Raw genomic sequence first — 25,924 nt, forward strand, 5'->3', positions numbered from 1 at the left:
AAGAATAGTGGGCAAATATTGTACAATCCAGGTGTACAAAGCTCTTAGACTTAACCAGAAAGACTCACAGCTGTAAACACTGCCAAAGGGGATTCAAACATGTATTGACTCAAGGGTGCGACTACTTATGTAAATAAGATGTATAAACAAAGCACAGAAAGAAATGTCCTCTCACTGTCAACTGCGTTTATTTTCAGCAAACTTAACATGTGTAAATATTTTTATGAACATAAGATTCAACAACTGAGATGAACAAGTTCCACAGAAATTGAATAGTGTGTCCCTGAACAAAGGGGGGGTCAAAAAAATCAAAAGTAACAGTCAGTATCTGGTGTGGCCACCAGCTGCATTAAGTACTGCAGTGCATCTCCTCATGGACTGCACCAGATTTGCCAGTTCTTGCTGTGAGATGTTACCCCACTCTTCCACCAAGGCACCTGCAAGTTCCTGGACATTTCTGGGGGGATTGGCATTACCCTCACCCTCCGATCCAACAGGTCCCAGACGTGCTCAAAGGGATTGAGATCCGGGCTCTTCGCTGGCCATGGCAGAACACTGACATTCCCGTCTTGCAGGAAATCACGCACAGAACGAGCAGTATGGCTGGTGGCATTGTCATGCTGGAGGGTCATGTCAGGATGAGCCTGCAGGAAGGGTACCACATGAGGGAGGAGGATGTCTTCCCTGTAACGCACAGCATTGAGATGGCCTGCAATGATGACAAGCTCAGTCCGATGACGCTGTCACACACCGCTTCAGACCATGACGGACCACCTCCAAATCGATCCCGCTCCAGAGTACAGGCCTCGGTGTAAAGCTCATTTCGTCGACGATAAACGCGAATCCGAACATCACCCCTGGTGAGACAAAACCGCAACTCGTCAGTGAGGAACACTTTGCCAGTCCTGTCTGGTTCAGCGATGGTGGGTTTGTGCCCATAGGTGACGTTGTTGCTGGTGATATCTGGTGAGGACCTGCCTTACAACAGGCCTGCAAGCCCTTAGTCCAGCCTCTCTCAGCCTATTGTGGACAGTCTGAGCACTGATGGAGGGATTGTGCATTCCTGGTGTAACACGGGCAGTTGTAGCTGCCTTCCTGTACCGGTCCTGTGCAGGTGTTACATGTGGTCTGCCACTGCGAGGAGGATCAGCTGTCTGTCCTGTCTCCCTGTAGCGCTGTCTTAGTCTCACAGTACGGACATTACAATTTATTGCCCTGGCCACAGCTGCAGTCCTCATGCCTCCTTGCAGCATGCCTAAGGCACGTTGACGCAGATGAGCAGAGACCCTGGGCATCTTTCTTTTGGTGTTTTTCAGAGCCAGTAAAAAGGCCTCTTTAGCGTCCTAAGTTTTCATAACTGTGACCTTAATTGCCTACCGTCTGTAAGCTGTTAGTGTCTTAACGACCGTTCCACAGGTGCATGTTCATTAATTGTTTATGGTTCATTGAACAAGCATGGGAAACAGTGTTTAAACCCTTTACAATGAAGATCTATGAAGTTGTTTGAATTTTTTTCTAATTATCTTTGAAAGACCGGGTCCTGAAAAAGGGACGTTTCTTTTTTTGCGGAGTTTATATATACTTTTCATTTTCAATTTGTCATTATGGGGTATTGTGTGTAGATGGGTGAGGAAAAATATTTAATAGATGTTCAATTCAGGCTGTAACACAAAGTGGAATAAGTCCAAGGGGTGTGAGTACTTTCTGAAGGCACTGTATATACTAGCTGACTGACGCCACCATCTTGGCACTCCCCCACATTGTAAAAAAATATATGTATATTTCGAAAGTTATAGAAAATAATTTATCATAATGTACATGTTTATTGTAGTAGACACCATAATGCATTTTAAATTTATATGTGAGGTATGTTTAAAAATAAAAATACTTTTAGAAAGTTCTAGGGCTCTATTTTTCAGCTGGTGTTAAGCCGGTGCAATTGTCAAACGCACGCTAGTTTTCAACTTTTACCTGTTTTAAAGCCGGCCTTCTATTTTCAAACCCCAGTGCCAGGATTGGTAATTGTACCTGTCTCTTATGAGCTCACTGGTGCTGAGGTGGGAGGAGTGGCAATATCTGAGGTGTGTTCTTAAAAACGTGCGCCAATTTCAGTTTGCAATGTTGGGGATATTTACGACCAACCGAAAGCTGGTTTTAGCGGTAATACCGTTATGGATTTTGACGCACAGCCTATCAAGCTGTGGTGCAATGACCAATGCATTCGCTAAAATATTATAGATTTCTTAAAAAAATATTTCTTAAAGGGTTTGAATCGTAATAACGCTTTGAGATAAATCGTAATCTCCAAAGCGTTATTAAAAGATCAAGTTTAGAACAGCAAGACAGTGAGCGGACATCCCTTTTATCCGTGTAGGCTATTACATTATTTTAGCCAGCTTCTGTTATTATTTTGGATGTGCGTACAAACCGTACCCTAACGAAAGCTGGATCAACAGCCATTGTCTGGTGTTTTTTTACATTTTATTTTTTTTATCCTGCAGCCAAGTAGCCTATCCATAAGAGGTTTCTAGATGGTCTACCTGCAGTGCATAATCCATTTGGCTTGTATCCATCCCCCCCCCCCCCCATTTACAAAGAGCGCCTCTTGTCCAGCTACGAAAGACAAGCTCCTCCAAACAGGCTATTCAAATGTTTAAGTCCTATAACGTCATATCAACGGTAGGCTAAAACACCTGCTTATTGATAACGTGCCTCACACCTACAATACAGTTTACGGAAGCCTAGTATTTTATTTTTTATCTGAGGAGAAGTGGGTAAAGGCTTATACTCGTTGAAGCCAATTACAACAATGTTGACTACACTCAACTTCTTTTTAAAAATTGTTATTTTTTTACTATTTAAACTGTAGTATCAATCCACAATGGACTAGGACACGAATATTCTGTGCTCCCAGCTGAATTGCACTTGATAATGCAGACTGGCAATAACCTACAGAACTGGAGACCAAGAAATGTAGTATTAAGCCATGGAACGCCGTGAATGGCCAAACCCTCGTCGCACCTACAACTTATTTATTCATCAAAACCCAGCCCTTTCGCGCCACCGCTAGCTATTGCGCTCATAATAACGGCTGTGAAAATAACTAAAATATTTTGGATTGACCTATAGCGCTACCGTCAGTGCGTTAGTTAAAATAGTAATGTTAATGTTCCTACTACAACAACAAATACTTAAATTCATGTCATTTTCTCAAACATTTAATTGAAATGCTGTAGAACTCCATTTATTCCCATAGAAACTGCTCCTTCTGGGGAATGCAAAAATGGCTGACCGATGGCTTCAAAGCCTCTCATTGGCCAATACGTGGGCATCAGTAATCCAGGGTTTATATACATAATTGGTCTCAACTCGTTTCTGTTTTCAGGGTTATTTGTCGTCTCTGAACATGAAAGCCTTCTCTTACATCAACCTGGATGGAGTTGTATCAGGCATGTATAGTGTATTTGATTTCTGTACACAGAATGCATTGTGTTTGGTTTGTGCCAATGACAGGTCACAGTTGCAAAGGTTATACATGAAACCCTATAGTAATAAGGTGAGAGTTTCCTCTTGAATTGTGCAATGTCTCTCTCTCCCAGGTTTCCCAACATTCAAAGCCTCGGCCAGCCCTTTGATGTACACACTCATCCAGAGAACGCTACGGGAGGTTAGATTACGTAGCAGCAGATCATCTGACAGGATTTCTCTCTCGTTTCATTATGAAGCTGTGTCCTTGAGATGTTTTGAAACCTGTGCTGTTCTTCTCCTCAGGTGAACACTCTCAGTGACTTCGGTACACTCTACTCTGCAGTCCCCGGGTCTAACTGGGAAGCAGCAGTGTAAGTGGGACTTGGTGACATTTGGGAAGATCATAACAGTGTGGCTCAAAGTGTCAAGTATTTATTCTAAAGCAGATCCCACATGAAGTTAATTTAATCGCTTATAGAATTAGGGGACATTTTCACCACCATATTTGTATGATTGTGTAGTAATGTTTTGTGTTTTAAAAAAAAAATGTTTTAACAGCATGGAGCCTCTGAGGCTAAATGATCCCGCTTATCCCTTCATCACCTTCTCCGGCATCCCATCCGTCTCATTCCGTTTCACCACAGAGGTCAGTTTGTGAAAAGTGCCTTTACAATGCCTACACAATGGTCTCAGCAGTACACCACAATACACATAAAGTCATTTGCAGACCGTGGTACGGAACCGGACCCACAACAGGGTCAATACGGGCCAGGACCCTGGTATTATATAAACTGACAAATGTGTTGAATTGCAGGTCATTAACTTTAAAACAGCAACATTTTCAGTCTGTCAACAACAGGGGTGTGAACAGTTTACATGGGTTGCGAGGTGGTGGGGGGGGGGGAGTGTTACTACTCTGATAAGACAATATCCAGCCGGACCTTTTGCTATCTAGGAAATTTGTGTAACCAGACCTTCTCAAATAGTACTTGAGTACCCCTGTTACAGAAGGTCCTCCTCAGACCTGGAGAATCAGGTCCTGTCCTCTGCTCCAAGGTGGCCCCCGGGAACCACACAATTAGGTCCTTGATCCCATTCCTGTCAGATTCCACTGTTCGTTCGATCAGGATTTGCATAAAAAATGATCTAAAAATGTCTGTAATATGACCGATAACTCTCTTTCTATGACAACACCAACACAATAACAAATGTTATTGCTACCTGTCGTTTTTTTATGAACCCAGTTTTCCCCAAAATTGAGTAATGCCAGTCATTGTTTAGCATTCGGTTTCTACCTGTAATTGTTGACATTCTTTACCCTTTGACCACCATGTGTCTCAGGGTGCGGAATACCCATACCTCGGGACACTGGATGATACACGCGACAAGCTGTATGGCGCCACGTCCAACCAGGTAGCCAAGCTGGCGGTGTCAGCAGGGCAGTTCGCTGGGAAAATGGCCCTGCGGCTGGTCCACGACCACCTGCTGCACCTGGATGTAGAGAAATACATCCGCCAGATCCGCACCCACGTGTTCGCCATTAACTCCAAGATCCAAAAAGTGCAGAGTGTAAGTCGAGTCCGATCTGCTTAATTTCAGCGCAGTGCAGAGTTGCTCAGCTAGTGGGAAAGGACATGTTCACTGTCTGGTAATGTGAACATGGCAGAATTATGATTTTAAGTTTAGTCTCTCTGTCGTCTTGTTTTCCTGTCCATGTCTACCCGTCTAGGATTTTGTTTTGTGCATTGTTTAATCTGTCTCAAATTGACCTCCATTTGAGCCCGGTGCTTGTTTTGTCTATGTTCTCATTTCTCCTTTGATCTTTTGTTATCTCCAGATGCAGCCCCAGATGTTGCCTAAGTCGCTGTCTGTCCACTGGCTGATATCTGCGACGGGCTCCTACAGCCGAGCCGCCAGCAGGCTGTCCAATGAAATCGATAATAGTAACCTGGAGGACGTAGCGATGTGCCGTAACATCAACGACCGCATCATGAGTGTGCGTGCATGTCCCTTCAAGTGTTCTGGTCCTTTGAGATTATTTTGTTGTTGGAATTGGACTGCGTACGGCAGGGTTAAGGTTACAGTGCCTTCATGGGGTGTGAACACTTTCTGACTTTTTCCCACATTTTGTTACAAAGTGGGATTAAAATGGATTTGTCATTTTTTGACAACGACCTACACAAAAAATACTCTGCCAAAGTGAACAAAAAAATTCCAAAATGTGTCATATTAATGAAAAATAAAACACTATTATAGATATGTATAATTTGTACCTAATTAGTGATTTTCAAACTTTGCCATGAAATGAGCAGCAGCAGTACAGAACCATCGCTAGACTGGCACATTAGACTGCACATTCCTCACTCGCCAGATGCGCAACTAAATGAGTTTGTTTTCTTCTACTTAAAAAAAAACGTTTTCTGTGATTTAAGCATTGAAATGGACTCAGAACATCAAATTTAGTTGTTTCTCTTTTCAACAATTGTAATTTTAAGTGTGAAAAAATAAAAACATAACTTGGGAAAATATAAAACAAAATTTTGGGAGGGCCCACCTTAGTTCTTTATTAACAATTATTTCACCAGGTTTATTGAAAGAACCAGTGCACTACTGTATCTTGTACACTAAGGACCTGGGGAAGAGTTGCAGAGGAGAAAAGCTAAAAGAAAAGTCTGTTTTCCATTTTTTAATTTTTTTTTTATAGTCGCTCTCATGCTAGAAAAGGTTGTAGACCCCTGCTGTAACACAACAAAAATGTGGGGGAAAAATCAAGGGGTGTGAATACTTTCTGAAGGCACTGTAGATGTCATGTACATGGGGATGGGCTCCATTTCAATTCCAGTCAATTCAGAAGGAAACCTGATTACACATTTTTTTTTAAAAGCACTCTAGAAAATGTCAATTGAAATTTGTGTACTTCCTGAATTGACTGGAACTGAAATGGAATTGACCAACCCTGATGTACACATGATCCTTTTGAAAGCAAACTCGGTGTTGCTGGGCTGCAGTGGCTGCAGGCCAAAAGTATGAATTTTGAAAAATGATGACACCAATAGGGAGACTGGCTTACAGCCTGATATAAAAAAAAATAATAATAAGTGCCTCCACACATGGTTCATCCAAAAAGTTTTGGGACACTGTAAAGTCCATGGAGAATAAGAGTACCTCCTCCCAGCTGCCCACTGCACTGAGACTAGGAAACACTGTCACCACTGACAAATCCACGATAATTTAATTTCAATAAGCATTTCTCTACGGCTGGCCATGCTTTCCACCTGGCTACCCCAACCCCCACAGCAACTGGCCCAAGCCCCCCCGCTTCTCCTTCACCCAAATCCAGACAGCTGATGTTCTGAAAGAGTGGCAAAATCTGGATTCTCTACAAATCAGCTGGGCTAGACAATCTGGACCCTCTCTTCCTAAAATTATCCCTCGCCATTGTTGCAACTCCTATTACTAGTCTGTTCAACCTCTCTTTCGTATTGTCTGAGATTCCTAAAGATTAGAAAGCGGACGCGGTCATCCCCCTCTTCAAAGGGGGAGACACTCTAGACCCAAACTGTTATAGACCTATATCCGCCCTGCCTTTCTAAAGTCTTTGAAAGCCAAGTGAACAAACAGATCACCGACCATTTCGAATCCCACCGTACCTTCTCCACTATGCAATCTGGTTTCCGAGCTGGTCACGGGTGCACCTCAGCCACGCCCAAGGTACTAAACGATATCATAACCGCCATCGATAAGAGACAGTACTGTGCAGCTGTCTTCATCGACCTGGCCAAGGCTTTCGACTCTGTCAATCACCGTATTCTTATCGGCAGACTCAACAGCCTTGGTTTCTCTAATGACTGCCTCGCCTGGTTCACCAACTACTTCTCTGATAGAGTTCAGTGTGCCAAATCAGAGGGCCTGTTGTCCGGACCTCTGGCAGTCTCTATGGGGGTGCCAGAGGGTTCAATTCTCAGGCCGACTCTTCTCTGTATACATCAATGATGTTGCTCTTGCTGCTGGTGATTCTTTGATCCACCTCTACGCAGAAGACACCATTCTGTATACATCTGGCCCTTCTTTGGACACTGTTAACAAACCTTCAAATGAGCTTCAACGTCATACAACACTCCTTCCGTGGCCTCCAACTGCTTTTAAATGCTAGTAAAATGAAATGTGTGCTCTTCAACCGATCGCTGCCCGCACCTGCCCGCCCGACTAGCATCACTACTCTGGACGGTTCTGACAACTCTAAATACCTAGGTGTCTGGTTAGACTGTAAACTCTCCTTCCAGACACATTAAGCATCTCCAATCCAAGTTAAATCTAGAATCGGCTTCCTATTTCGCAACAGTCTCCTTCACTCATGCTGCCAAACATACCCTCGTAAAACTGACCATCCTACCGATCCTTGACTTCGACGTCATTTACAAAATAGCCTCCAACACTACTCAGCAAACTGGATGTAGTCTATCACAGTGCCATCTGTTTTGTTACCAAAGCCCCATAATCTACCCACCACTGCGACCTGTATGCTCTCGTTGGCTGGTCCTCACTACATATTTGTTGCCAAACCCACTGGCACCAGGTCATCTAAGTCTTTGCTAGGTAAAGCTCCGCCTTATCTCAGCTCACTGGTCTCTATAGCAACATCCACCCGTAGCACGCGCTCCAGCAGGTATATTTCACTGGTCATCCCCAAAGCCAACACCTACTTTGGCCGCCTTTCCTTACAGTTCTCTGCTGCCAATGACTGGAACGAATTGCAAAAATCACTGAAGTTGGACTTATATCCCTCACTAACTTTAAGCGTCAGTTGTCAGAGCAGCTTACCAATCGCTGCAGCTGTACACAGCCCATCTGTAAATAGCCCATCCAACTACCTACCTCATCCCCATATGTTTTTGTTTTTCTGCTCTTTTGCACACCAGTATTTCTACTTGCACATCCTCATCTGTACATATATCACTCTTGTAAATTGTAATTACTTCGCCACTATTGGCCTATTTATTGCCTTACCTCCTTACTTCATTTGCACACACTGTATACAGATTTTTCTATTGTGTTATTGACAGTACGTTTGTTTATCCCATGTGTTACTCTTTGTTGCACTGCTTTGCTTTATCTTGGCCAGGTCGCAGTTGTAAATGAGAACTTGTTCTCAACTGGCCTACCTGGTTAAATAAAGTTGAAATAATAAATTACATTTAAAAAAAATTGTGTAACCTTGGGTACACACGGCTCATCGTATAACCTTGGGTGTAGGACGATACTGACACATTTTAAACACTTCTGTTTTTATTTACCTTACTTTCCTATTCCTCCTGTAGGTGGAGAGGGACTTCCTGTCCCCATACGTGTCTCCCAGGGAGACTCCGTTCCGCCACATCCTGGTGGGCTCCGGCTCCCACACCCTGAAGGCTCTGTCGGACCACCTGGACGCCCTGCAGAACGACCAATCAGACGCCGACGCTGATCTGTTCCGGATTGAGTTTGCTTTGGCAACCTGGACCATCCAGGGCTGCGCCAACTCACTGGCGGGGGAAGTCTGGTCCATAGATAACATGATCTAAGCCGGTCTCGACATGTCCTATTAAACAAAACACCCAATATAGCCATTGCTCAAGGCACCATCAGTAAGGTTCACCCATTCAGGAAAATTAAATAGAAGTGTTCTGTATCGATATCAATAACTCAACCTCCTTTTTTTCATATGCATTGCAACTCATCAGTACGATATGCTGTATTTACCTTCAGCACAAGGCCCCAAAAAATAACACTTAAAATCAACTGCCTTAAATTTCGCTTGTTTGAGAAATAAGTGAAAAGCCATTATCACTATTGCGAGAAAAAAAAACTGAAATGCATTTCCTAACGCCTCATTTGAAATATATTGGTGCTAAATATGAATGACTAATGGCCTACAAATGTCACAGTACTTACTAGTATGGCAATAACGCAGTTTTGGCCCAATATCCAAGGTCACAAACACCTAAATTGTGTGTGTAAACTCAAGAGGTACTTTGCGATTACAACAAAAAGGTTATTATGGTACTCTTACCTACTATGAACAAAATTACTTTTTTTTTTTTTTTTTACAATCCGAGACGGCTGTTATTTCTACACTGTTACTTTTACATTGGATTCAAACCTGGGCTGTTTTTATAGAGATTATGGTGCTGAAAACTTTAGAACGAGACCTGGTCTGAGATCTGTTGCCAAATGGGTTTAAATGTACATTCAGCTCAGAAAGTAACACGGAATAGATCGTTATCAATAAAACGTCGCAATATTTGATTTGCCTACTTGGTGGCAAGGAGACCACAGCTCTGCTAAAACCATGGGCAACTGCGTGCCCCTTTTTCAAGGGATTGTTAAATAAATGTTAACTATTTGGTTGTAATATAATCCCCCTCCTTGAAGAGCATAGTCAGAACTACACATTTACGATTATTCTTACAAACAATTGAGCACATTTTTAGGTCTATCATCAGTTTTTATACAGCATGTAACTTGCATGCTTTTCATGATCAGTAAACATCAATTGATCTAATTTCAGATACTTGAGGGCAGCCTCACGAGATCCCTCAATATTGGCCACCATTTAATTGGATATTTAAGTGCTAAAAAAGTTAACGAAACCTGACAAGAATGAGTGGTTTAGGTTAATTTCACCATCTTTTGTGGGCTCTGCCTGTCAAGCAGCAGAAGGCGCATTTGCAGATGTAATGTTTACATTGCAAGCTACCGGTAGAAAGTTTGTACAGTTGGCTGAACATATATATATGTGTGTGTGTATATATATATATATGTATGTGTGTGTGTGGTAAGTAGACCTATTTGTACTTTTTTTTCTTCAACCAATGTAGGCCTACCTAGGGACGTTTTGCTAACATCCCCTTTTCAACATAGTGTTTAATCACGATTGCTGCTGACACATAATAGGCGACATTGATTGATGGACCACGGCTGGTTAACAAGCTGATTTTCAGGGGATATATTGTGCGCCTGCCATCTATTATGGTGATGACAGTCCGATTTTACAACTTTACCAGGACGAGGATTTACCAATGTGAAGCTCATTCCTAAAGCCTAATCTCTGATGAAGCAAGCTAAATTAGTTTTAGCTAGCTACATGCCAAATGGCTAGGCTACCTACCCTCACGTATCTTAATAAATGACATGATACATTGATGTTTACTGACAATGAAAAAGCATGCAGTGACTGCTAAATGTGCAATAATCGGAAATGTGGTGTTCTGACTATGCTCTTCAAGAGGTGATGATATTAAAAACCTAAATAGTTATAATATTGATTTAACAATCCCTTTAAACGGCACATATATAGTTGCCAATGGTTTTTGACACTTTATTGATGACGACCTGTTGACCCTACACTAAGCCCTGCCTGCCTTGGTTACTGTTGCCAACCGGAAGCCCAATTCTCCATTCAACCACTGGCGAAATCTCACAAACTGTTTCGCATACACAATGAAATTAGACAGACTAGCCCTTGCTAATCAGGAAACTCTTGGGTATGTTGTGGTTGCCTGTCATTACAGTTGCTTCACGGGAACCTGGTAAAATTGTTTTGTACTTTTAGCTAGCCACTGAATGGCTCTGAATTCATTGTCGGCATGCAGATAAAGCTATAACCACTTTTGGAGATAACTAGTGCCCTCAAAAACCGTATCCTGATGTCGACAGCAGTATACGCTAAAAACCTAACTAGCTAGCTAAAACAATTTAGCTAGCGTTAGCAAGCTTTGGTGGTCAGCGACAGAGCTAGCTAACCAGCTGAACTAGCAAACCAAATGTATATAATTTCGGGTTCAAAAAATACTCCAACAGGGTCTATATTTCAGGAATCACAGCAAGTATTCCTGGTGCATATTTCAAATATTTATCCGTTTTAATAAAGTTTGAATTTATTTTATTTTTTTGTGCCATAGATGGGTTGGCGTGGCTTGGCGAAGGGTCATTTGAACCACGTAAAGTGAGACCATCTAACTTAGTTACTGATATTCAGTTGTCCTTAGACCTAAAGGTTAAAGCCCTTTGTTTTTACGCCTCAAGCAACATCTTCCTTACACCACGCTTGTGAGCTCTAAAAATGGCCTCCTGCTGACATGAATACAATAGCGAGGACTTTTAAACCTGGGGGAGAAAGGGTCTTCACCACATGGCACTGAAAAGGTCTATTTATTTCCTTGTTTATTTATCAGTGACAGGGTTCACTATAAATGGTGTGGTTTTTTTTAACAACTTTTTAAACATGTATAATTATCGGGAGCAGTGTCTTCCATAATTATGACAGTAATACTGTCGAAATGACAAAGCAGCATCTGCTATGGAAGTGTACCTGTCAGACCGACTAACCCATACTAGAGACTAGCCCATACTTCAGTCCATTCAGTCACCTACTTCACAACCGAATGCAGGTTCTGCGAGTTAGCCGTTAATATATTCCCGAATGACATCTCAAACCGATTTCAAAATACATTAAAAACAGCACAACAGAAGTTGGTTGCATAAAAAAATAAAAAAATAATAATTGAACCCTTATTTCACTAGGCAATCAGTTAAGAACAAATTCTTATTCATAATGACAGCCTACCCCGGCCAAACACTAACGACGCTGGGCCAATTGTGCGCCGCCCCATGGGACTCCAATCGCGGCCGGTTGTGATACAGCCTGGAATCGAACCAGGGTCTGTAGTGACGCCTCTAGCACTGAGAAGCAGTGCCTTAGACCGCTGCGCCACCCAGGAGCCCAAATTGCCTTTTAGATTAACACAAAACTCAAGGCGGTTTCTAGTACAGGTCTCTTGGTGGATGTACACTTTCTCATCCTGAAACATTATCGGGAGCAGTGTCTTCCATAATGTGAAGAAGAAGGTAGTTTTTGTCTACCAGCGTGTCCGTATCGGAGGCAGTGACCTCCATATTTCACTGTAGGGTGGATGTGATTTTATTATCGGGAACAGTGTTTCCCATAATGTTGTGTATATAATGTCTGCATCTGCATCTTTTGCGGTGCTTGCCGTTCCCTGTCATGTTGTCGCAACCCCTATAACCGTGGCACTCTGTAGTCGGCTAGTATTTTGATTTCTACCAGGTGCTGTTCTTCTCTTGTTGACTCAATTCATAAGGAATTGATAGTGTTATCCTGAAACATCCATTGATTGGGTAAATGTTAAAGCTGAGACTGAAGGATGTAGTCAAAAGGGTTTCATGTTTTCACAAGGGATTGAGACCTGATGTGGGCTGTCTTTATTTCCTGTATGATTCTGTTCCTATGACAATATCGGTTACACTTAACATAAAGCCTGCACTGCAGTATAATGCTTTATTACTTTATAAGCATGTGTGAGCCATTTATAATGTCTTATTCTAAGGCTTATAATATGCTTTCTCTTTATGTAGGATTTTTTTTTTAAAGGACAAAAACTGACTTATTTAGTCTGGTTCATTATGAGACCAATCAGAAGACATGACAAGTCTTACAATGCATTATAACAACAATGCATTATACCTGCAGGCTTTGAATAAAGTGTTACCAAGTTACATATTTTTTTTCCTATTTCTCCCTTTTTTTTGGGTTGCTGTACATTCTGTTCTCTTTAGGGGTTTAGGCTATCTGTGCCTTGGGATTTTGTGAATGGTAATAATGTAGAGAAATCCTGGCGAAATGAAGTCTTCTCTGTGGTGAATATTGTTTTTTCTTTATCCATACTTCTTTGCAGACATTGCAGTTCTTGATTTTTAAGATGTTTGAGTATAATTTGGATGCGTTTGAGTCTGTCATTTGTTAGCTTTAAAGCTAGAATCCGCTGTTGAAACAACAACAACAACAACAACGGGTAACTTTGTTGTCCTTTTACTCTGTGTTAGTAAAAATGCTGGGGGATGGGCCTGGAGAAATGCAACCGCTCTCAAATTCATAGACAGAGCTATGGATCCAAGGACTGACTTCATGACATCTATCAAAATCATTCCGTGGAGGGCCGCTTGTCTGCAGGTTTTCGCTCCACACTTGTAGTTGATTGATGAATTGCGGTCGCTAATTAGGTAAACTCCCATCACTTGGTTGTCTAGTACTAAATTGAAACGAAAAGCCCGCAGACACTCTGCCCTCTGTGGAATGAGTTTGACACCCCTGATTCATGATATCAAAGTTAGAGTTTTGACCAAGCTCATTAATAAGGCATTCATAATTGATATTCTTGAATATTCAATGGGTGTATATACCATTTTTTTATTTATAAGTCCAAAATGGATGTAGCATCTGCGGATTCCAGCGTTAAGCCCAAAGTCATTGTTTTTGAGAGAAGTCTACCCTATACTATTACTCATAGGTTATAAACAGGCTTGATATGACTGATGGGAAATAACATGAATATTTGAAAAAAGAATGTCTAGAACAACTTCCTAACTTGAACAGCAGACAGTAAAGAATTTCTTAAACTTTTTGTTTATGGGACACAAAATGTACTGATAGTCAAATAATTTTATCATCAGTCACTGACGTCTGCTCGATAGGTAGACCTGAGTTGTCATGTCACATTGGCAGAGTAAAAATTCCATTAACCAAATTGTCAGGGATTACCACACTGTGAAATTGCTATTTTCCTGCAGTAGTTAGACTTGGCATTTTACATTTAACCACTCTAAACTGAAAGTATGCTACAATCAGATTATTCAGTATGTTAATTTATATCTAAAGTATTGGCAAAACTGATGCCCCACAAAGGTGTAAGTGGTGTATTGATTGTTGACTTATGATAGAAATTTCCTACAATGTATATTTCTGAGGATTGGATTACATAGCTTCCCTTTGGTGGCCACTTAAAAAAATAGAGAAAAAGCCTGAAACAATAGGTAGCATATTTTGAAAAGACCACTTGTTGGATTTTTGTCTTTGTTTAGGACTACGCAAAATTGCTTGTCTCCTGTGTTTGCTGCAATAAATCATTACACGGGTGTTTTTGTCTTTTGTAAAATTTCAAGAATGTACCAGTAACACATTACGGTCTGAAAGGGAATGGGTAAATATAGGTGACGACAGGACAGGAGACCAATGTAAGTGTAGTAAAAAAAAGAATCGGAAGAGGGGTATGATTTAAAAAAATATATAAATACAAATTGTAGTGTTGCTTTTCACCATGGTGTGTCATCATGGAAGATGTTTGACCAAATCTAATGGCAAATACACTGAACAAAAGTATAAATGCAACATGTAAAGTGTTGGTCCCATGTTTCATTAGCTGAAATAAAAGATCCCAGAAATGTTCCATTTGCACAAAAAGCTTATTTCTCTCAAATTTTGTGCACAAATTTGTTTACAGCCCTGTTAGTGAGCATTTCACCTTTGTCAAGATTATCCATCTGCCTGACAGGTGTGGCATATCAAGGTTACACAGGTGCACCTTGTGCTGGGGGAAATAAAAGCCCATTAAAATGTGCAGTTTTGTCACACAATACAATTCTACAGATGTCTCAAGTTTTGAGGGAGCGTGCAATGGGCATGCTGACTGCAGGAATGTCCACCAGAGTTGTGGCCAGAGAATTCTACCATAAGCCACCTCAATTGTTTTTGAGAATTTGGCGTTACGTCGAACCGGCCTCACAACTGCAGATGGTGTCGTGTGGGCGAGTGGTTTGCTGATGTCAAAGCTGTGAACAGAATGCCCCATGGTGGCGGTGGGGTTGTGGTATAGGCAGGCATAAGCCACGGACAAAGAACACAATTGCATTTTAATCGATGGCAATTTGAATGTGCCAAAATACTCTGACGAGAACTTGAGGCCCATTTAAAAAAAAAAAAAAAGGTATCTGTGACCAACAGATGCATATCTGTAATCCCAGTCATGTGAAATCCATAGATTAGGGCCTAATGCGTTTAGTTAAATTTACTGATTTGCTCATATGAACTGTAACAGAAAAATCTATGAAATTGTTGCATGTTGCTTTTATATTTTTGTTCAGTATAATCACATCAATGCTAAGTGTTCCAGGCTAAAGCTCAGACTAGATACAGATCTAGGATCAGCTTCCTCTCCCACAATCCTAACTTTGACCATTAGTGAAACATTTTTTCTTCCTCAAACTCTATATATATTCAATTTTGGGAGGAAGTAGTGCAATAGGGGGCCTCTACAGCAGAGGCTGCTGGGAGGAGCTATATGAGGATGGGCTCATTGTAATGGCTGGAATGGAGTAATTGGAACGGTATCAAACATATGGAAACCACATGTTTGGATCCGTTCCAGCCATTACAATGAACCCGTCACTAATCCAACCCTGTTAGCCCATGTGGGACACAAACACAGACCACTCTAACATCGAAAGGACACACACACACACACACACACACACACACACACACACACACACACACACACACACACACACAACCCTGTTAGCCCATGTGGGCCACAAACACAGACCACTCTAACATCGAACGGACACACACACACACACACACACACACACACAGAGGTGATAACTCGGCAGGAGCAGCCTGTACACACTATGGTCCTCCAAAACGAGATGCCCACTTCAGTCCTTTAGAAGTTTCATCTTCATATTGCCTGGCCCTGCGGTTTAATTCACTGTCATTATAGAACCACCTGATGGCGACAGAGAACAATACAACGTACAAGGGAAACTGTACATGCAGCAATCCAGTGACAGCCATCTCTTCAAAATATGGGAGCCGTAGGAAAGGAAAGGGGCAGTACAACCAACACATGCTCTTTCTACACGTTTTATTTACAGTATTATACATCTGTGAAACCCCTATTACAGCTTGCGATGAAGTCGATACTGTCTTTCATATATTCATTAAGAAAAACCACTGGCTGTGCATTACAGCAAAGTCAGACACCAAATAATAATTAAATAATTGCATTCAGCATTGTTTTGTATTTGGAAGTGCAGTCGCAGTCAAATGTATTTTCAATGGTGCAAGTGTATGTTTAGCTCGGTTCTTTACCAAGTTCAGGTTCAAAACGTGAGTTAGGGACATGTGCCTTTAAGAGTGGGTTGACCGCATAAACTCGTACAAAAAAAAAGCAGGGTTGAGTGGATGACGTCTGCTCGAGCCGACGCAAGCAAGGCTAGAATATGGTCAATTGAGAATAGAAGAATAAAAACAAAATGAGCGATCCATGTTAAGTTTTCATAAGGAACTGGAGAGTTTCAAAGAAACAGGCAGCCAAACACGCCTCGCCAGGGAGCAATGCCGTGAGAGAGAGAGGAGCAGAGATCTACAGGTAGTTTCAAGTTTTATTAGTTGTATGTAGTGAAGTTGTATGTACAGGATACACATGGTAACGTTAACTTATACACCGTCCAAAGAAATACCTTCTCGACAATGCAACAACAATAAGAAATAATGAAAGAAAAGAATATGAACATAAAGTAAACGTCTCAGTAGAATATATGCTAAAAAATATATAAGTATAATACAGGAAGGCACAATTTTATAGTCCAGTATTTACACATTTTGGGGAAGGGGGGATTGGGGTGCAAGTGTTTAAATTGTGCAGTATTTAGCAATAGTAAATAAACGTATATATGTGTGTGTGTGTGTGTGTGTGTGTGTGTGTGTGCGCGTGTGTGTGCGCGTGTGCGCGCGTGCATACATACATGAGTGAGTGCATGTGGGCTAAGGTGCAGGTGGTCAGTCCAGTTCAAGTGTTCAGCATTCTGATGGCTTGTAAATAGAAACTGTCTTTGAGCCTGTTGGTATCAGACCTCATGCTCCGTCTGATACAGTCCGCCCGACAGTAAGGGAATGAACAGCTCGTAGCGGGACTCCTTCAGGCATCGTTTCGAGTACATGGATGGGTCGGAGGATGGTCCCAGTGATGTACCGGGACCAGTTGGCCATCCTTTGCCACCCGCTGGAGGGCCTTGCGGTCGTGGACGGAGCAATTCTCGTACAGGCTGTGATGCAACCTGTCAGGACGCTCTTGACTCTAACCAAATTCTCTAAAACGATGTTGGAGGCGCCTTGTGGTAGAGAAATTAAATTCTCTGGCAACAGCTTTGGTGGACATTCCTGCAGTCAGCATGCCAATTGCACACTCCTTCAAAACTTGAGACATCTGTGACATTGTGTGGTGTGACACAACTGCACATTTTAAAGTGGCCTTTTATTGTCCCCAGCACAAGGTGCACCTGTGTAATGATCATGCTGTTTTAATCAGCTTCTTGATATGCCACACCTGTCAGGTGGATAGATTATCTTGGCAAAAGAAGAAATGCTTACTGACAAGGATCTAAACATTGAGGCTTGGAAATTGTCAGTGCAGACTTACGCCAGGCACTTGCCTAGTCCTGCATTTAGTCTTGCCTAGTCCTGCATTTAGTCTGGCCTTGTCCTGCATTTAGTCTGGCCGAGTGCCACCATCTGAAGTACTTTAGTAGATGAATGCTAGGGCTTGAGCGCCAGGCAGCCAGCCAGTGGAAGTAACTCTTGAGTTCACTGACAGAGCCCATATTGTTGCCGCTTTCAAGGCAACTCGGAAACTCTGAAATGTCAGACTTGGAAACTCATTGTAGAAAGATAAGTTTCCCACTTGGAAAGTATAAGAATCAAAAAAGTAGGTAGGGTGTTTACCCACTCTGCCCAGAGTGGGTGAAAATGTGTTTTGGTGATGAAATTTCACTTTGTTATGTTATGAAATAAATTTTACCAAGACAAATATTTTTTCATGTTCTGAATCTTTAAGTAGGGTCTTTCTCTAACCTATCATTAACATTATAGCCAAAAAGTTGGATTTCGTAACCTAATATATATATACGATAATAAACACCAGCTCTGTTGACAGAGCGGTGCGCAGTCTTACAGCGAATTTTGAGGATTTTTCATATTGTGGTGGTCGTCTGCAAATTTGTTTCTGTGTCCCGCAAAAAGCCAAATTAACACAAACTGAATTAAATGTAAACTTGGGTATACGGTAATACAGTGGAATGGTAGAGAGAACGTTTGCTGAGTGCGTCGGTAGACCATGTGTCGATACTGATGGGATCGAAAGAAAAGCAGCGCTGCTCTCAGATCAGCTTTCTCTATTCAAATCTTACCTTCACATTAGAATTATTCCACAATACTGACGACGGATCTGCTCCTAGAGAGATATTATCACCTTATGGCTGCAAATATTGAGGCGGCTTATGATGCTTACCCTATAATAATGCAGTAAATCACAGATTGGGAACATGTTGTCACACATCATGAAACAGTCAAAAAAAGCATATAACAACGCACTTAGCTGTTTTTTTGTATTTTTTATTGAACCTTTTATTTAACTAGGTAAGTCCAGTTACGAACAAATTGTTATTTACAATTACGGCCTACCCCGGGCCAAACTCGGACGATGCTGGGCCAATTGTGCGCCGCCCTATGGGACTCCCAATCACGTCCGGTTGTGATACAGCCTGGAATCAAACCAGGGTGTCTGTAGTGATGCCTCAAGCACTGAGATGCAGTGCCTTAGACCGCTGCGCCAATCGGGAGCAACAAAGTTTGGAAAAAGACCACTCGTAGAAGGTACGAGGCAGTCTGTAAATAACAAGCGTTTTTAAGTGCGACTTTAGTAATGATGGTTTTGGACGGAATAGCTTGGCTACTAAAGATACATTGTAAAATGGTCCTAACGAGGGTTCTAGATGGTTCTAACGATGATCTTACCGCTACAGACGGCTATGGGAAACAGCTGCAGCACAAAGCAACTGCACTCCAGCCACCACAGTCACAGACAACTTCGCATTATGAATAATGGAGGACTATGTCAACACAGAGCTTCGATCGCAGTAATACAATACAGATCAATCCACTGGTGGGCCCAGACACATCCTGTTCTCTCACAAAGGGTTTGATTGGACAAAGGCCAGGGCCATTACTGGACACCACCATTCTGGAGAGACAGTGTCACTAGAACTCTCAGGTCAATTGGTCTTGTTTCAATGTCTTCAATGTCTTTTTTTCTTTTTTTTTTACACTGTTTTCTCCCCAATTTCGTGGTATCCAATTGGTAGTTACAGTCTTGTCCCATCGCTGCAACTCTCATATGGACTCGGGAGAGGTGAAGGTCGAGAGCCGTGCGTCCTCCGTAACATAACCCAACCAAGCCGCACTGCTTCTTGACACAATGCCCACTTAACCTGGAAGCCAGCCGCACCAATGTGTCGGAGGAAACACTGTGCACCTGGCGACCGTGTCAGCGTGCGTTGCGCCCGGCCCGCCACAGGAGTCGCTAGTGCGTGATGGGACAAGGACATCGCTGCCGGCCAAACCCTCCCCTAACCCGGACGACGCAGAGCCAATTGTGCGCCGCCCCATGGGTATCCCGGTCGCGGCCGGCTGCGACAGAGCCTGAACTGGAATCCAGAATCTCTAGTGGCACAGCTAGCGCTGCGATGCAGCCTTAGACCACTGCACCACTCAGGAGGCTCGATGTCTTCCATTTCACATCAGTTAATGATTCACATGAAAGTCTGATTTCCTCACGCTTATCTCAACTGGGAATAGGCACAGCAATGAACTGTACAAAGGCCCAACAATCACAAAATAGGCAGCTTTATCAGGAATGGCACATTTTAGAGAATTCTGCTTCTCGTAAGAACAGGGTGACTGAGTCAACTAATTCAGTCATAGGAGACACTACAGCACATCGGGTTTCTACCTGAGGCAACCAAACGTTTTTCACTTTCTGAGGATAGGTTACGAACGGGGGGGGGGGGGGGGGGGGTTGTGGGGGGGTTCGGCTGTGTGAATAAGTGTGAGAACAGGATTCACTGCACTGTCTCATTGTTCCTAAGAGAGAATTGAATTTCAAACCCACTCACCTTTCACCATAATACCATCCACCCCCTCCAGTGTATAGAGAAAACATTGGTCCCTGTAGTACTGTATCAAATGTCCTGCTTTGACTTTGGACACCTTATGCCTTAGCTTGACTGATGGTCCTATACTGTGAAGGAATATTATTTACAGTGTCTTCTGTTGAAATGCAGTATGGTGTGGATGAAAGTGCGTTCTCAATTGCATGCAAACCTTCCTTTTAAAGAAAGTTAAAGAAAACTGTGAATTTTCAATCAGTGGGATCTAACTAGGCCTGTGCTTTATACTACACAATATACTACAACCTTCACAATATACTACAACCTTCACAATATACTACAACCTTCACAATATACTACAACCTTCACAATATGGAAGACCAAGACCTACAACATGGCTTGTTATATCACTCAGCCCTCAGTCACTACCGTGTTACTGTACATCACTCAGCCCTCAGTCACTACCGTGTTACTGTACATCACTCAGCCCTCAGTCACTACCATGTTACTGTACATCACTCAGCCCTCAGTCACTACCGTGTTACTGTACATCACTCAGCCCTCAGTCACTACCGTGTTACTGTACATCACTCAGCCCTCAGTCACTACCGTGTTACTGTACATCACTCAGCCCTCAGTCACTACCGTGTTACTGTACATCACTCAGCCCTCAGTCACTACCGTGTTACTGTACATCACTCAGCCCTCAGTCACTACCGTGTTACTGTACATCACTCAGCCCTCAGTCACTACCGTGTTACTGTACATCACTCAGCCCTCAGTCACTACCGTGTTACTGTACATCACTCAGCCCTCAGTCACTACCATTCGTACTGCCTTTAAACGTCACCTCGGGACACGAGGAACAATTGTGCAAAGAAATAATGCCAGTTGTCTGTGTTCAAGTGGTCATGATTAATAAAGATTGGCCATTCAATCGCCCTTGTTTTTCTAACAGTGGTGTGATGATTTCATTATGGCCACATCAATGAAAGGCCTAACTGCTGGCCTGTGAATCAGCAGTGACTCGACCGGGTTGACTGGTCCACTTCCATTTTTCTCTGGAGTCTGTTTTGTTAATGGATCACATTCATATCACGGCTACGGTGCAATTCTGGCTCAATGTGGTAACAAGGAAATCGTCTTTTTTAATGACAATTCAGATCCGGTAATGGTAATGACACATTTTTAAACTGTAAAACATTGTGCAAGGAGTCAACATCATCTAAATTAGGCCTAGGCACAAGGACTGGTCTGTATTGATGACTGTCCTCCTTAGGTACATTTTTGTTTTCTGAACACTCTACAGATTGAGTGGCATGTCCATTTTCCACCACATACCGTCGCCTGCCACTGCCCACTGAGTGAATTGCGTAACTATAATTCAATTCAGTATAGTATAGTCACCTATGTGTATAGTGTGTGTCCTTGCATAGGTGTGTGTGTGTGTGTGTGTGTGTGTGCGCGTCCCTCAGTTAATTTATGTCTCTTGCTGTGTGTATATTCCATTTTCTGGACGCCCGCTCAGAGCAAGATGATCACCTGCCTCTCGCCCAAGCACGCACTCTACGTGTCACTCTACGTGTCACTCTACGTGTCACTCTACGTGTCCTCATAAAAACACCTGGAACATGGAGCGCAGTGTGAACCCTCTGTGTAACTTCTGTTGTCATAACACTGTTCTATGACTCAAAGAGATGACGGATCAACGTGAAGAGAATCATTTGCATACTTTCCTGTGTGATTGTGTGTCCCGGAGGTTCGGCTAATACGAACTCCGGTGTGATGGTTAGCTCTATCATTAATACATGGTGTGTTATTGTAGAGTAACTGAAATAACAGGAAGCTTAGCCCAGACGGATCATTTCCCTGGTGCTTTAGTTAGGCTAACCTCACCTTAAGGTGGGTTGAAGGGAGTTGATCTTCACCTGGTAAGGACTTCAAGGTAGGCTGTCATTGTAAATAAGAGTTTGTTCTTAACTGACTTGCCTAGTTAAATAAAAATATTAATAAATATAACTTCCCCCTCAAAGGATTTTAGGTTTAATTTCTTACTTAGGATGGAGAGGATTAGGATAGCTGTGCAGTAGCACTTGACTTTACTGACTGGTGAACTGACTGACTGGTGGACTGACTGACTGACTGGTGGACTGACTGACTGACTGACTGGTGGACTGACTGACTGACTGGTGGACTGACTGACTGACTGACTGACTGACTGGTGGACTGACACTGACTGACTGGTGGACTGACTGACTGACTGACTGACTGACTGGCGGACTGACTGGTGGACTGACACTGACTGACTGACTGACTGGTGGACTGACTGACTGACTGACTGACTGGTGGACTGACTGACTGACTGGTGGACTGACTGGTGGACTGACTGGTGGACTGACTGGTGGACTGACTGGTGGACTGACTGACTGACTGACACACTGACTGGTGCACTGACTGACTGACTGACTGGTGGACTGACTGACTGGTGGACTGACTGGTGGACTGACTGACTGGTGGACGGACTGACTGACTGACTGGTGGACTGACTGACTGGTGGACTGACTGACTGACTGGTGGACTGACTGACTGACTGGTGGACTGACTGACTGACTGACTGACTGGTGGACTGACTGACTGACTGGTGGACTGACTGACTGACTGACTGACTGGTGGACTGACACTGACTGACTGACTGACTGGTGGACTGACTGACTGACTGACTGACTGGTGGACTGACTGGTGACTGACTGACTGCTGACTGACTGGTGGACTGACTGGTGGACTGACTGGTGGACTGACTGGTGGACTGACTGACTGACTGGTGGACTGACTGGTGGACTGACTGACTGACTGACTGGTGGACTGACTGACTGACTGACACACTGACTGGTGCACTGACTGACTGACTGACTGGTGGACTGACTGACTGGTGGACTGACTGGTGGACTGACTGACTGGTGGACGGACTGACTGACTGACTGGTGGACTGACTGACTGGTGGACGGACTGACTGACTGACTGGTGGACTGACTGACTGACTGACTGGTGGACGGACTGACTGACTGACTGGTGCACTGACACACTGACGGACTGACGGACTGACTGACTGACTGTTGGACTGACACTGACTGACTGGTGGACTGACTGACTGGTGGACGGACTGACTGACTGACTGGTGGACTGACTGACTGGTGGACTGACTGACTGGTGGACGGACTGACTGACTGACTGGTGGACTGACTGACTGACTGACTGGTGGACTGACTGACTGACTGACTGGTGGACGGACTGACTGACTGACTGGTGCACTGACACACTGACGGACTGACGGACTGACGGACTGACTGACTGACTGTTGGACTGACACTGACTGACTGGTGGACTGACTGACTGGTGGACGGACTGACTGACTGGTGGACGGACTGACTGACTGACTGGTGGACTGACTGACTGACTGACTGGCGGACTGACTGACTGACTGGCGGACTGACTGACTGACTGACTGGTGGACTGACTGACTGACTGACTGGTGGACTGACTGACTGACTGACTGGTGGACGGACTGACTGACTGACTGGTGCACTGACACACTGACGGACTGACGGACTGACTGACTGACTGTTGGACTGACACTGACTGACTGGTGGACTGACTGACTGGTGGACGGACTGACTGACTGACTGGTGGACTGACTGACTGGTGGACGGACTGACTGACTGACTGGTGGACTGACTGACTGACTGACTGGTGGACTGACTGACTGACTGACTGGTGGACGGACTGACTGGTGGACGGACTGACTGACTGACTGGTGCACTGACACACTGACGGACTGACGGACTGACTGACTGACTGTTGGACTGACACTGACTGACTGTTGGACTGACACTGACTGACTGGTGGACTGACTGACTGGTGGACGGACTGACTGACTGACTGGTGGACTGACTGACTGGTGGACGGACTGACTGACTGACTGGTGGACTGACTGACTGACTGGTGGACGGACTGACTGACTGACTGGTGGACGGACTGACTGACTGACTGGTGGACGGACTGACTGACTGACTGACTGGTGGACGGACTGACTGACTGACTGGTGGACGGACTGACTGACTGACTGGTGGACGGACTGACTGACTGACTGGTGGACGGACTGACTGACTGACTGGTGGACGGACTGACTGACTGACTGGTGGACGGACTGACTGACTGGCTGGTGGACGGACTGACTGACTTACTGACTGGTGTACGGACTGACTGACTTACTGACTGGTGTACGGACTGACTGACTGACTGACTGGTGGACGGACTGACTGACTGACTGACTGACTGGTGGACGGACTGACTGACTGACTGACTGGTGGACGGACTGACTGACTGACTGACTGACTGGTGGACGGACTGACTGACTGACTGACTGACTGGTGGACTGACTGACTGACTGACTGACTGGTGGACGGACGGACTGACTGACTGACTGACTGGTGGACGGACTGACTGACGGGCTGGTGGACGGACTGACTGACGGGCTGGTGGACGGACTGACTGACTGGTGGACGGACTGGCTGGCTGGTGGACTGACTGGCTGGTGGACGGACTGACTGACTGACTGACTGACTGACTGACTGACTGGTGGACGGACTGACTGACTGGTGGACGGACTGACACTGACTGACTGACTGGTGGACGGACTGACTGACGGGCTGGTGGACGGACTGACTGACGGGCTGGTGGACGGACTGACTGACTGGCTGGTGGACGGACTGACTGACTGGTGGACGGACTGGCTGGCTGGTGGACTGACTGGCTGGTGGACTCCTCTTGAGGGCGTTCTTAAGCCCCCACTGTCACACATTCCTACTAATGTTCAAAAGCACTTTCTCTGAAGATCACGTCAGCACTGCCTTTCACACAGAGGCTATCCTAGCATCTCTGGACTCCATGCATAAAGTAACATCAGAGAACAACTTCCACCCCTCCTCATCTTTTACCTCATTAGATATTGATGCTTGTTGAAGTTGGCAGTTGGCCCCCTGTTGAGCTCTCAGCTTCGACCACCTCTGGTGTGCTCAGTCTGCCCCCATCACTCATCAGGGTGTAATGATCACTGTGGTTTTATATTTGCATAGAAAACAGAGGGTTTCGTTTTCAGTCATGAAGAGAGCCTATGTTGCAACCACCCGCGCTACCTACTTTGATCTTAGGCCAAAGTAGACCTAAAGTTAGTGACGGGGGGAAACGCAATACAGTTATATATCACAATATTATTTTGGATGATATTCTATCGATACTTACTATCGATTTGTAAAAACAAATATATATCATTTTTTTTGCTACTAAGCATTAGCTAGTGCAGGTCGACTGTACCTGCTCCAAAACATATACCTTGCTATCTGTCTTCTTTTTTAATAGTGAGTCAACATGTTTTCACCACTTTTATTTCCCTGTCTGATCAAAAACTCATTTTCTCTTGTCTCTCAACAGCAGACATATAGTGAGTTATATGTTCGGAACATCAAATCGCAATAAAATCACAGTATCGAATCACGATACATATAGAATCGTGAGAATTACACGACATATAGAATCGTGAGAATCACACTACATATAACAT

At 43.8% G+C, this 25,924-nt stretch overlaps 2 protein-coding genes across 2 annotated transcripts in view; both read left to right on the plus strand.

Annotated features, from left to right (window-relative positions):
• Positions 1 to 14,440, plus strand: part of tfr1a (transferrin receptor 1a) — a 31,928-nt gene extending 17,488 nt beyond the window's left edge. Inside the window, exons 12-18 of the mRNA XM_014188394.3 lie at positions 3,386 to 3,449; positions 3,600 to 3,667; positions 3,772 to 3,839; positions 4,027 to 4,114; positions 4,810 to 5,037; positions 5,306 to 5,464; positions 8,787 to 14,440. Of these exons, the coding sequence (XP_014043869.3) occupies positions 3,386 to 3,449; positions 3,600 to 3,667; positions 3,772 to 3,839; positions 4,027 to 4,114; positions 4,810 to 5,037; positions 5,306 to 5,464; positions 8,787 to 9,029 (918 nt within the window). The 3' untranslated portion in view covers positions 9,030 to 14,440. The remainder of the gene's footprint in view (positions 1 to 3,385; positions 3,450 to 3,599; positions 3,668 to 3,771; positions 3,840 to 4,026; positions 4,115 to 4,809; positions 5,038 to 5,305; positions 5,465 to 8,786) is intronic.
• Positions 14,441 to 16,491: 2,051 nt separating this feature from the next.
• LOC106596996 (activated CDC42 kinase 1) overlaps positions 16,492 to 25,924 on the plus strand; it is a 99,809-nt gene continuing 90,376 nt past the window's right edge. The window contains exon 1 of the mRNA XM_045714465.2: positions 16,492 to 16,733. The gene's annotated coding sequence lies outside the window, so the exon portion shown is untranslated. The remainder of the gene's footprint in view (positions 16,734 to 25,924) is intronic.

The sequence above is a fragment of the Salmo salar genome, chromosome 03 (assembly GCF_965601325.2).
Source record: "Salmo salar chromosome 03, fSalSal1, whole genome shotgun sequence".
NCBI lineage: Eukaryota > Metazoa > Chordata > Actinopteri > Salmoniformes > Salmonidae > Salmo > Salmo salar.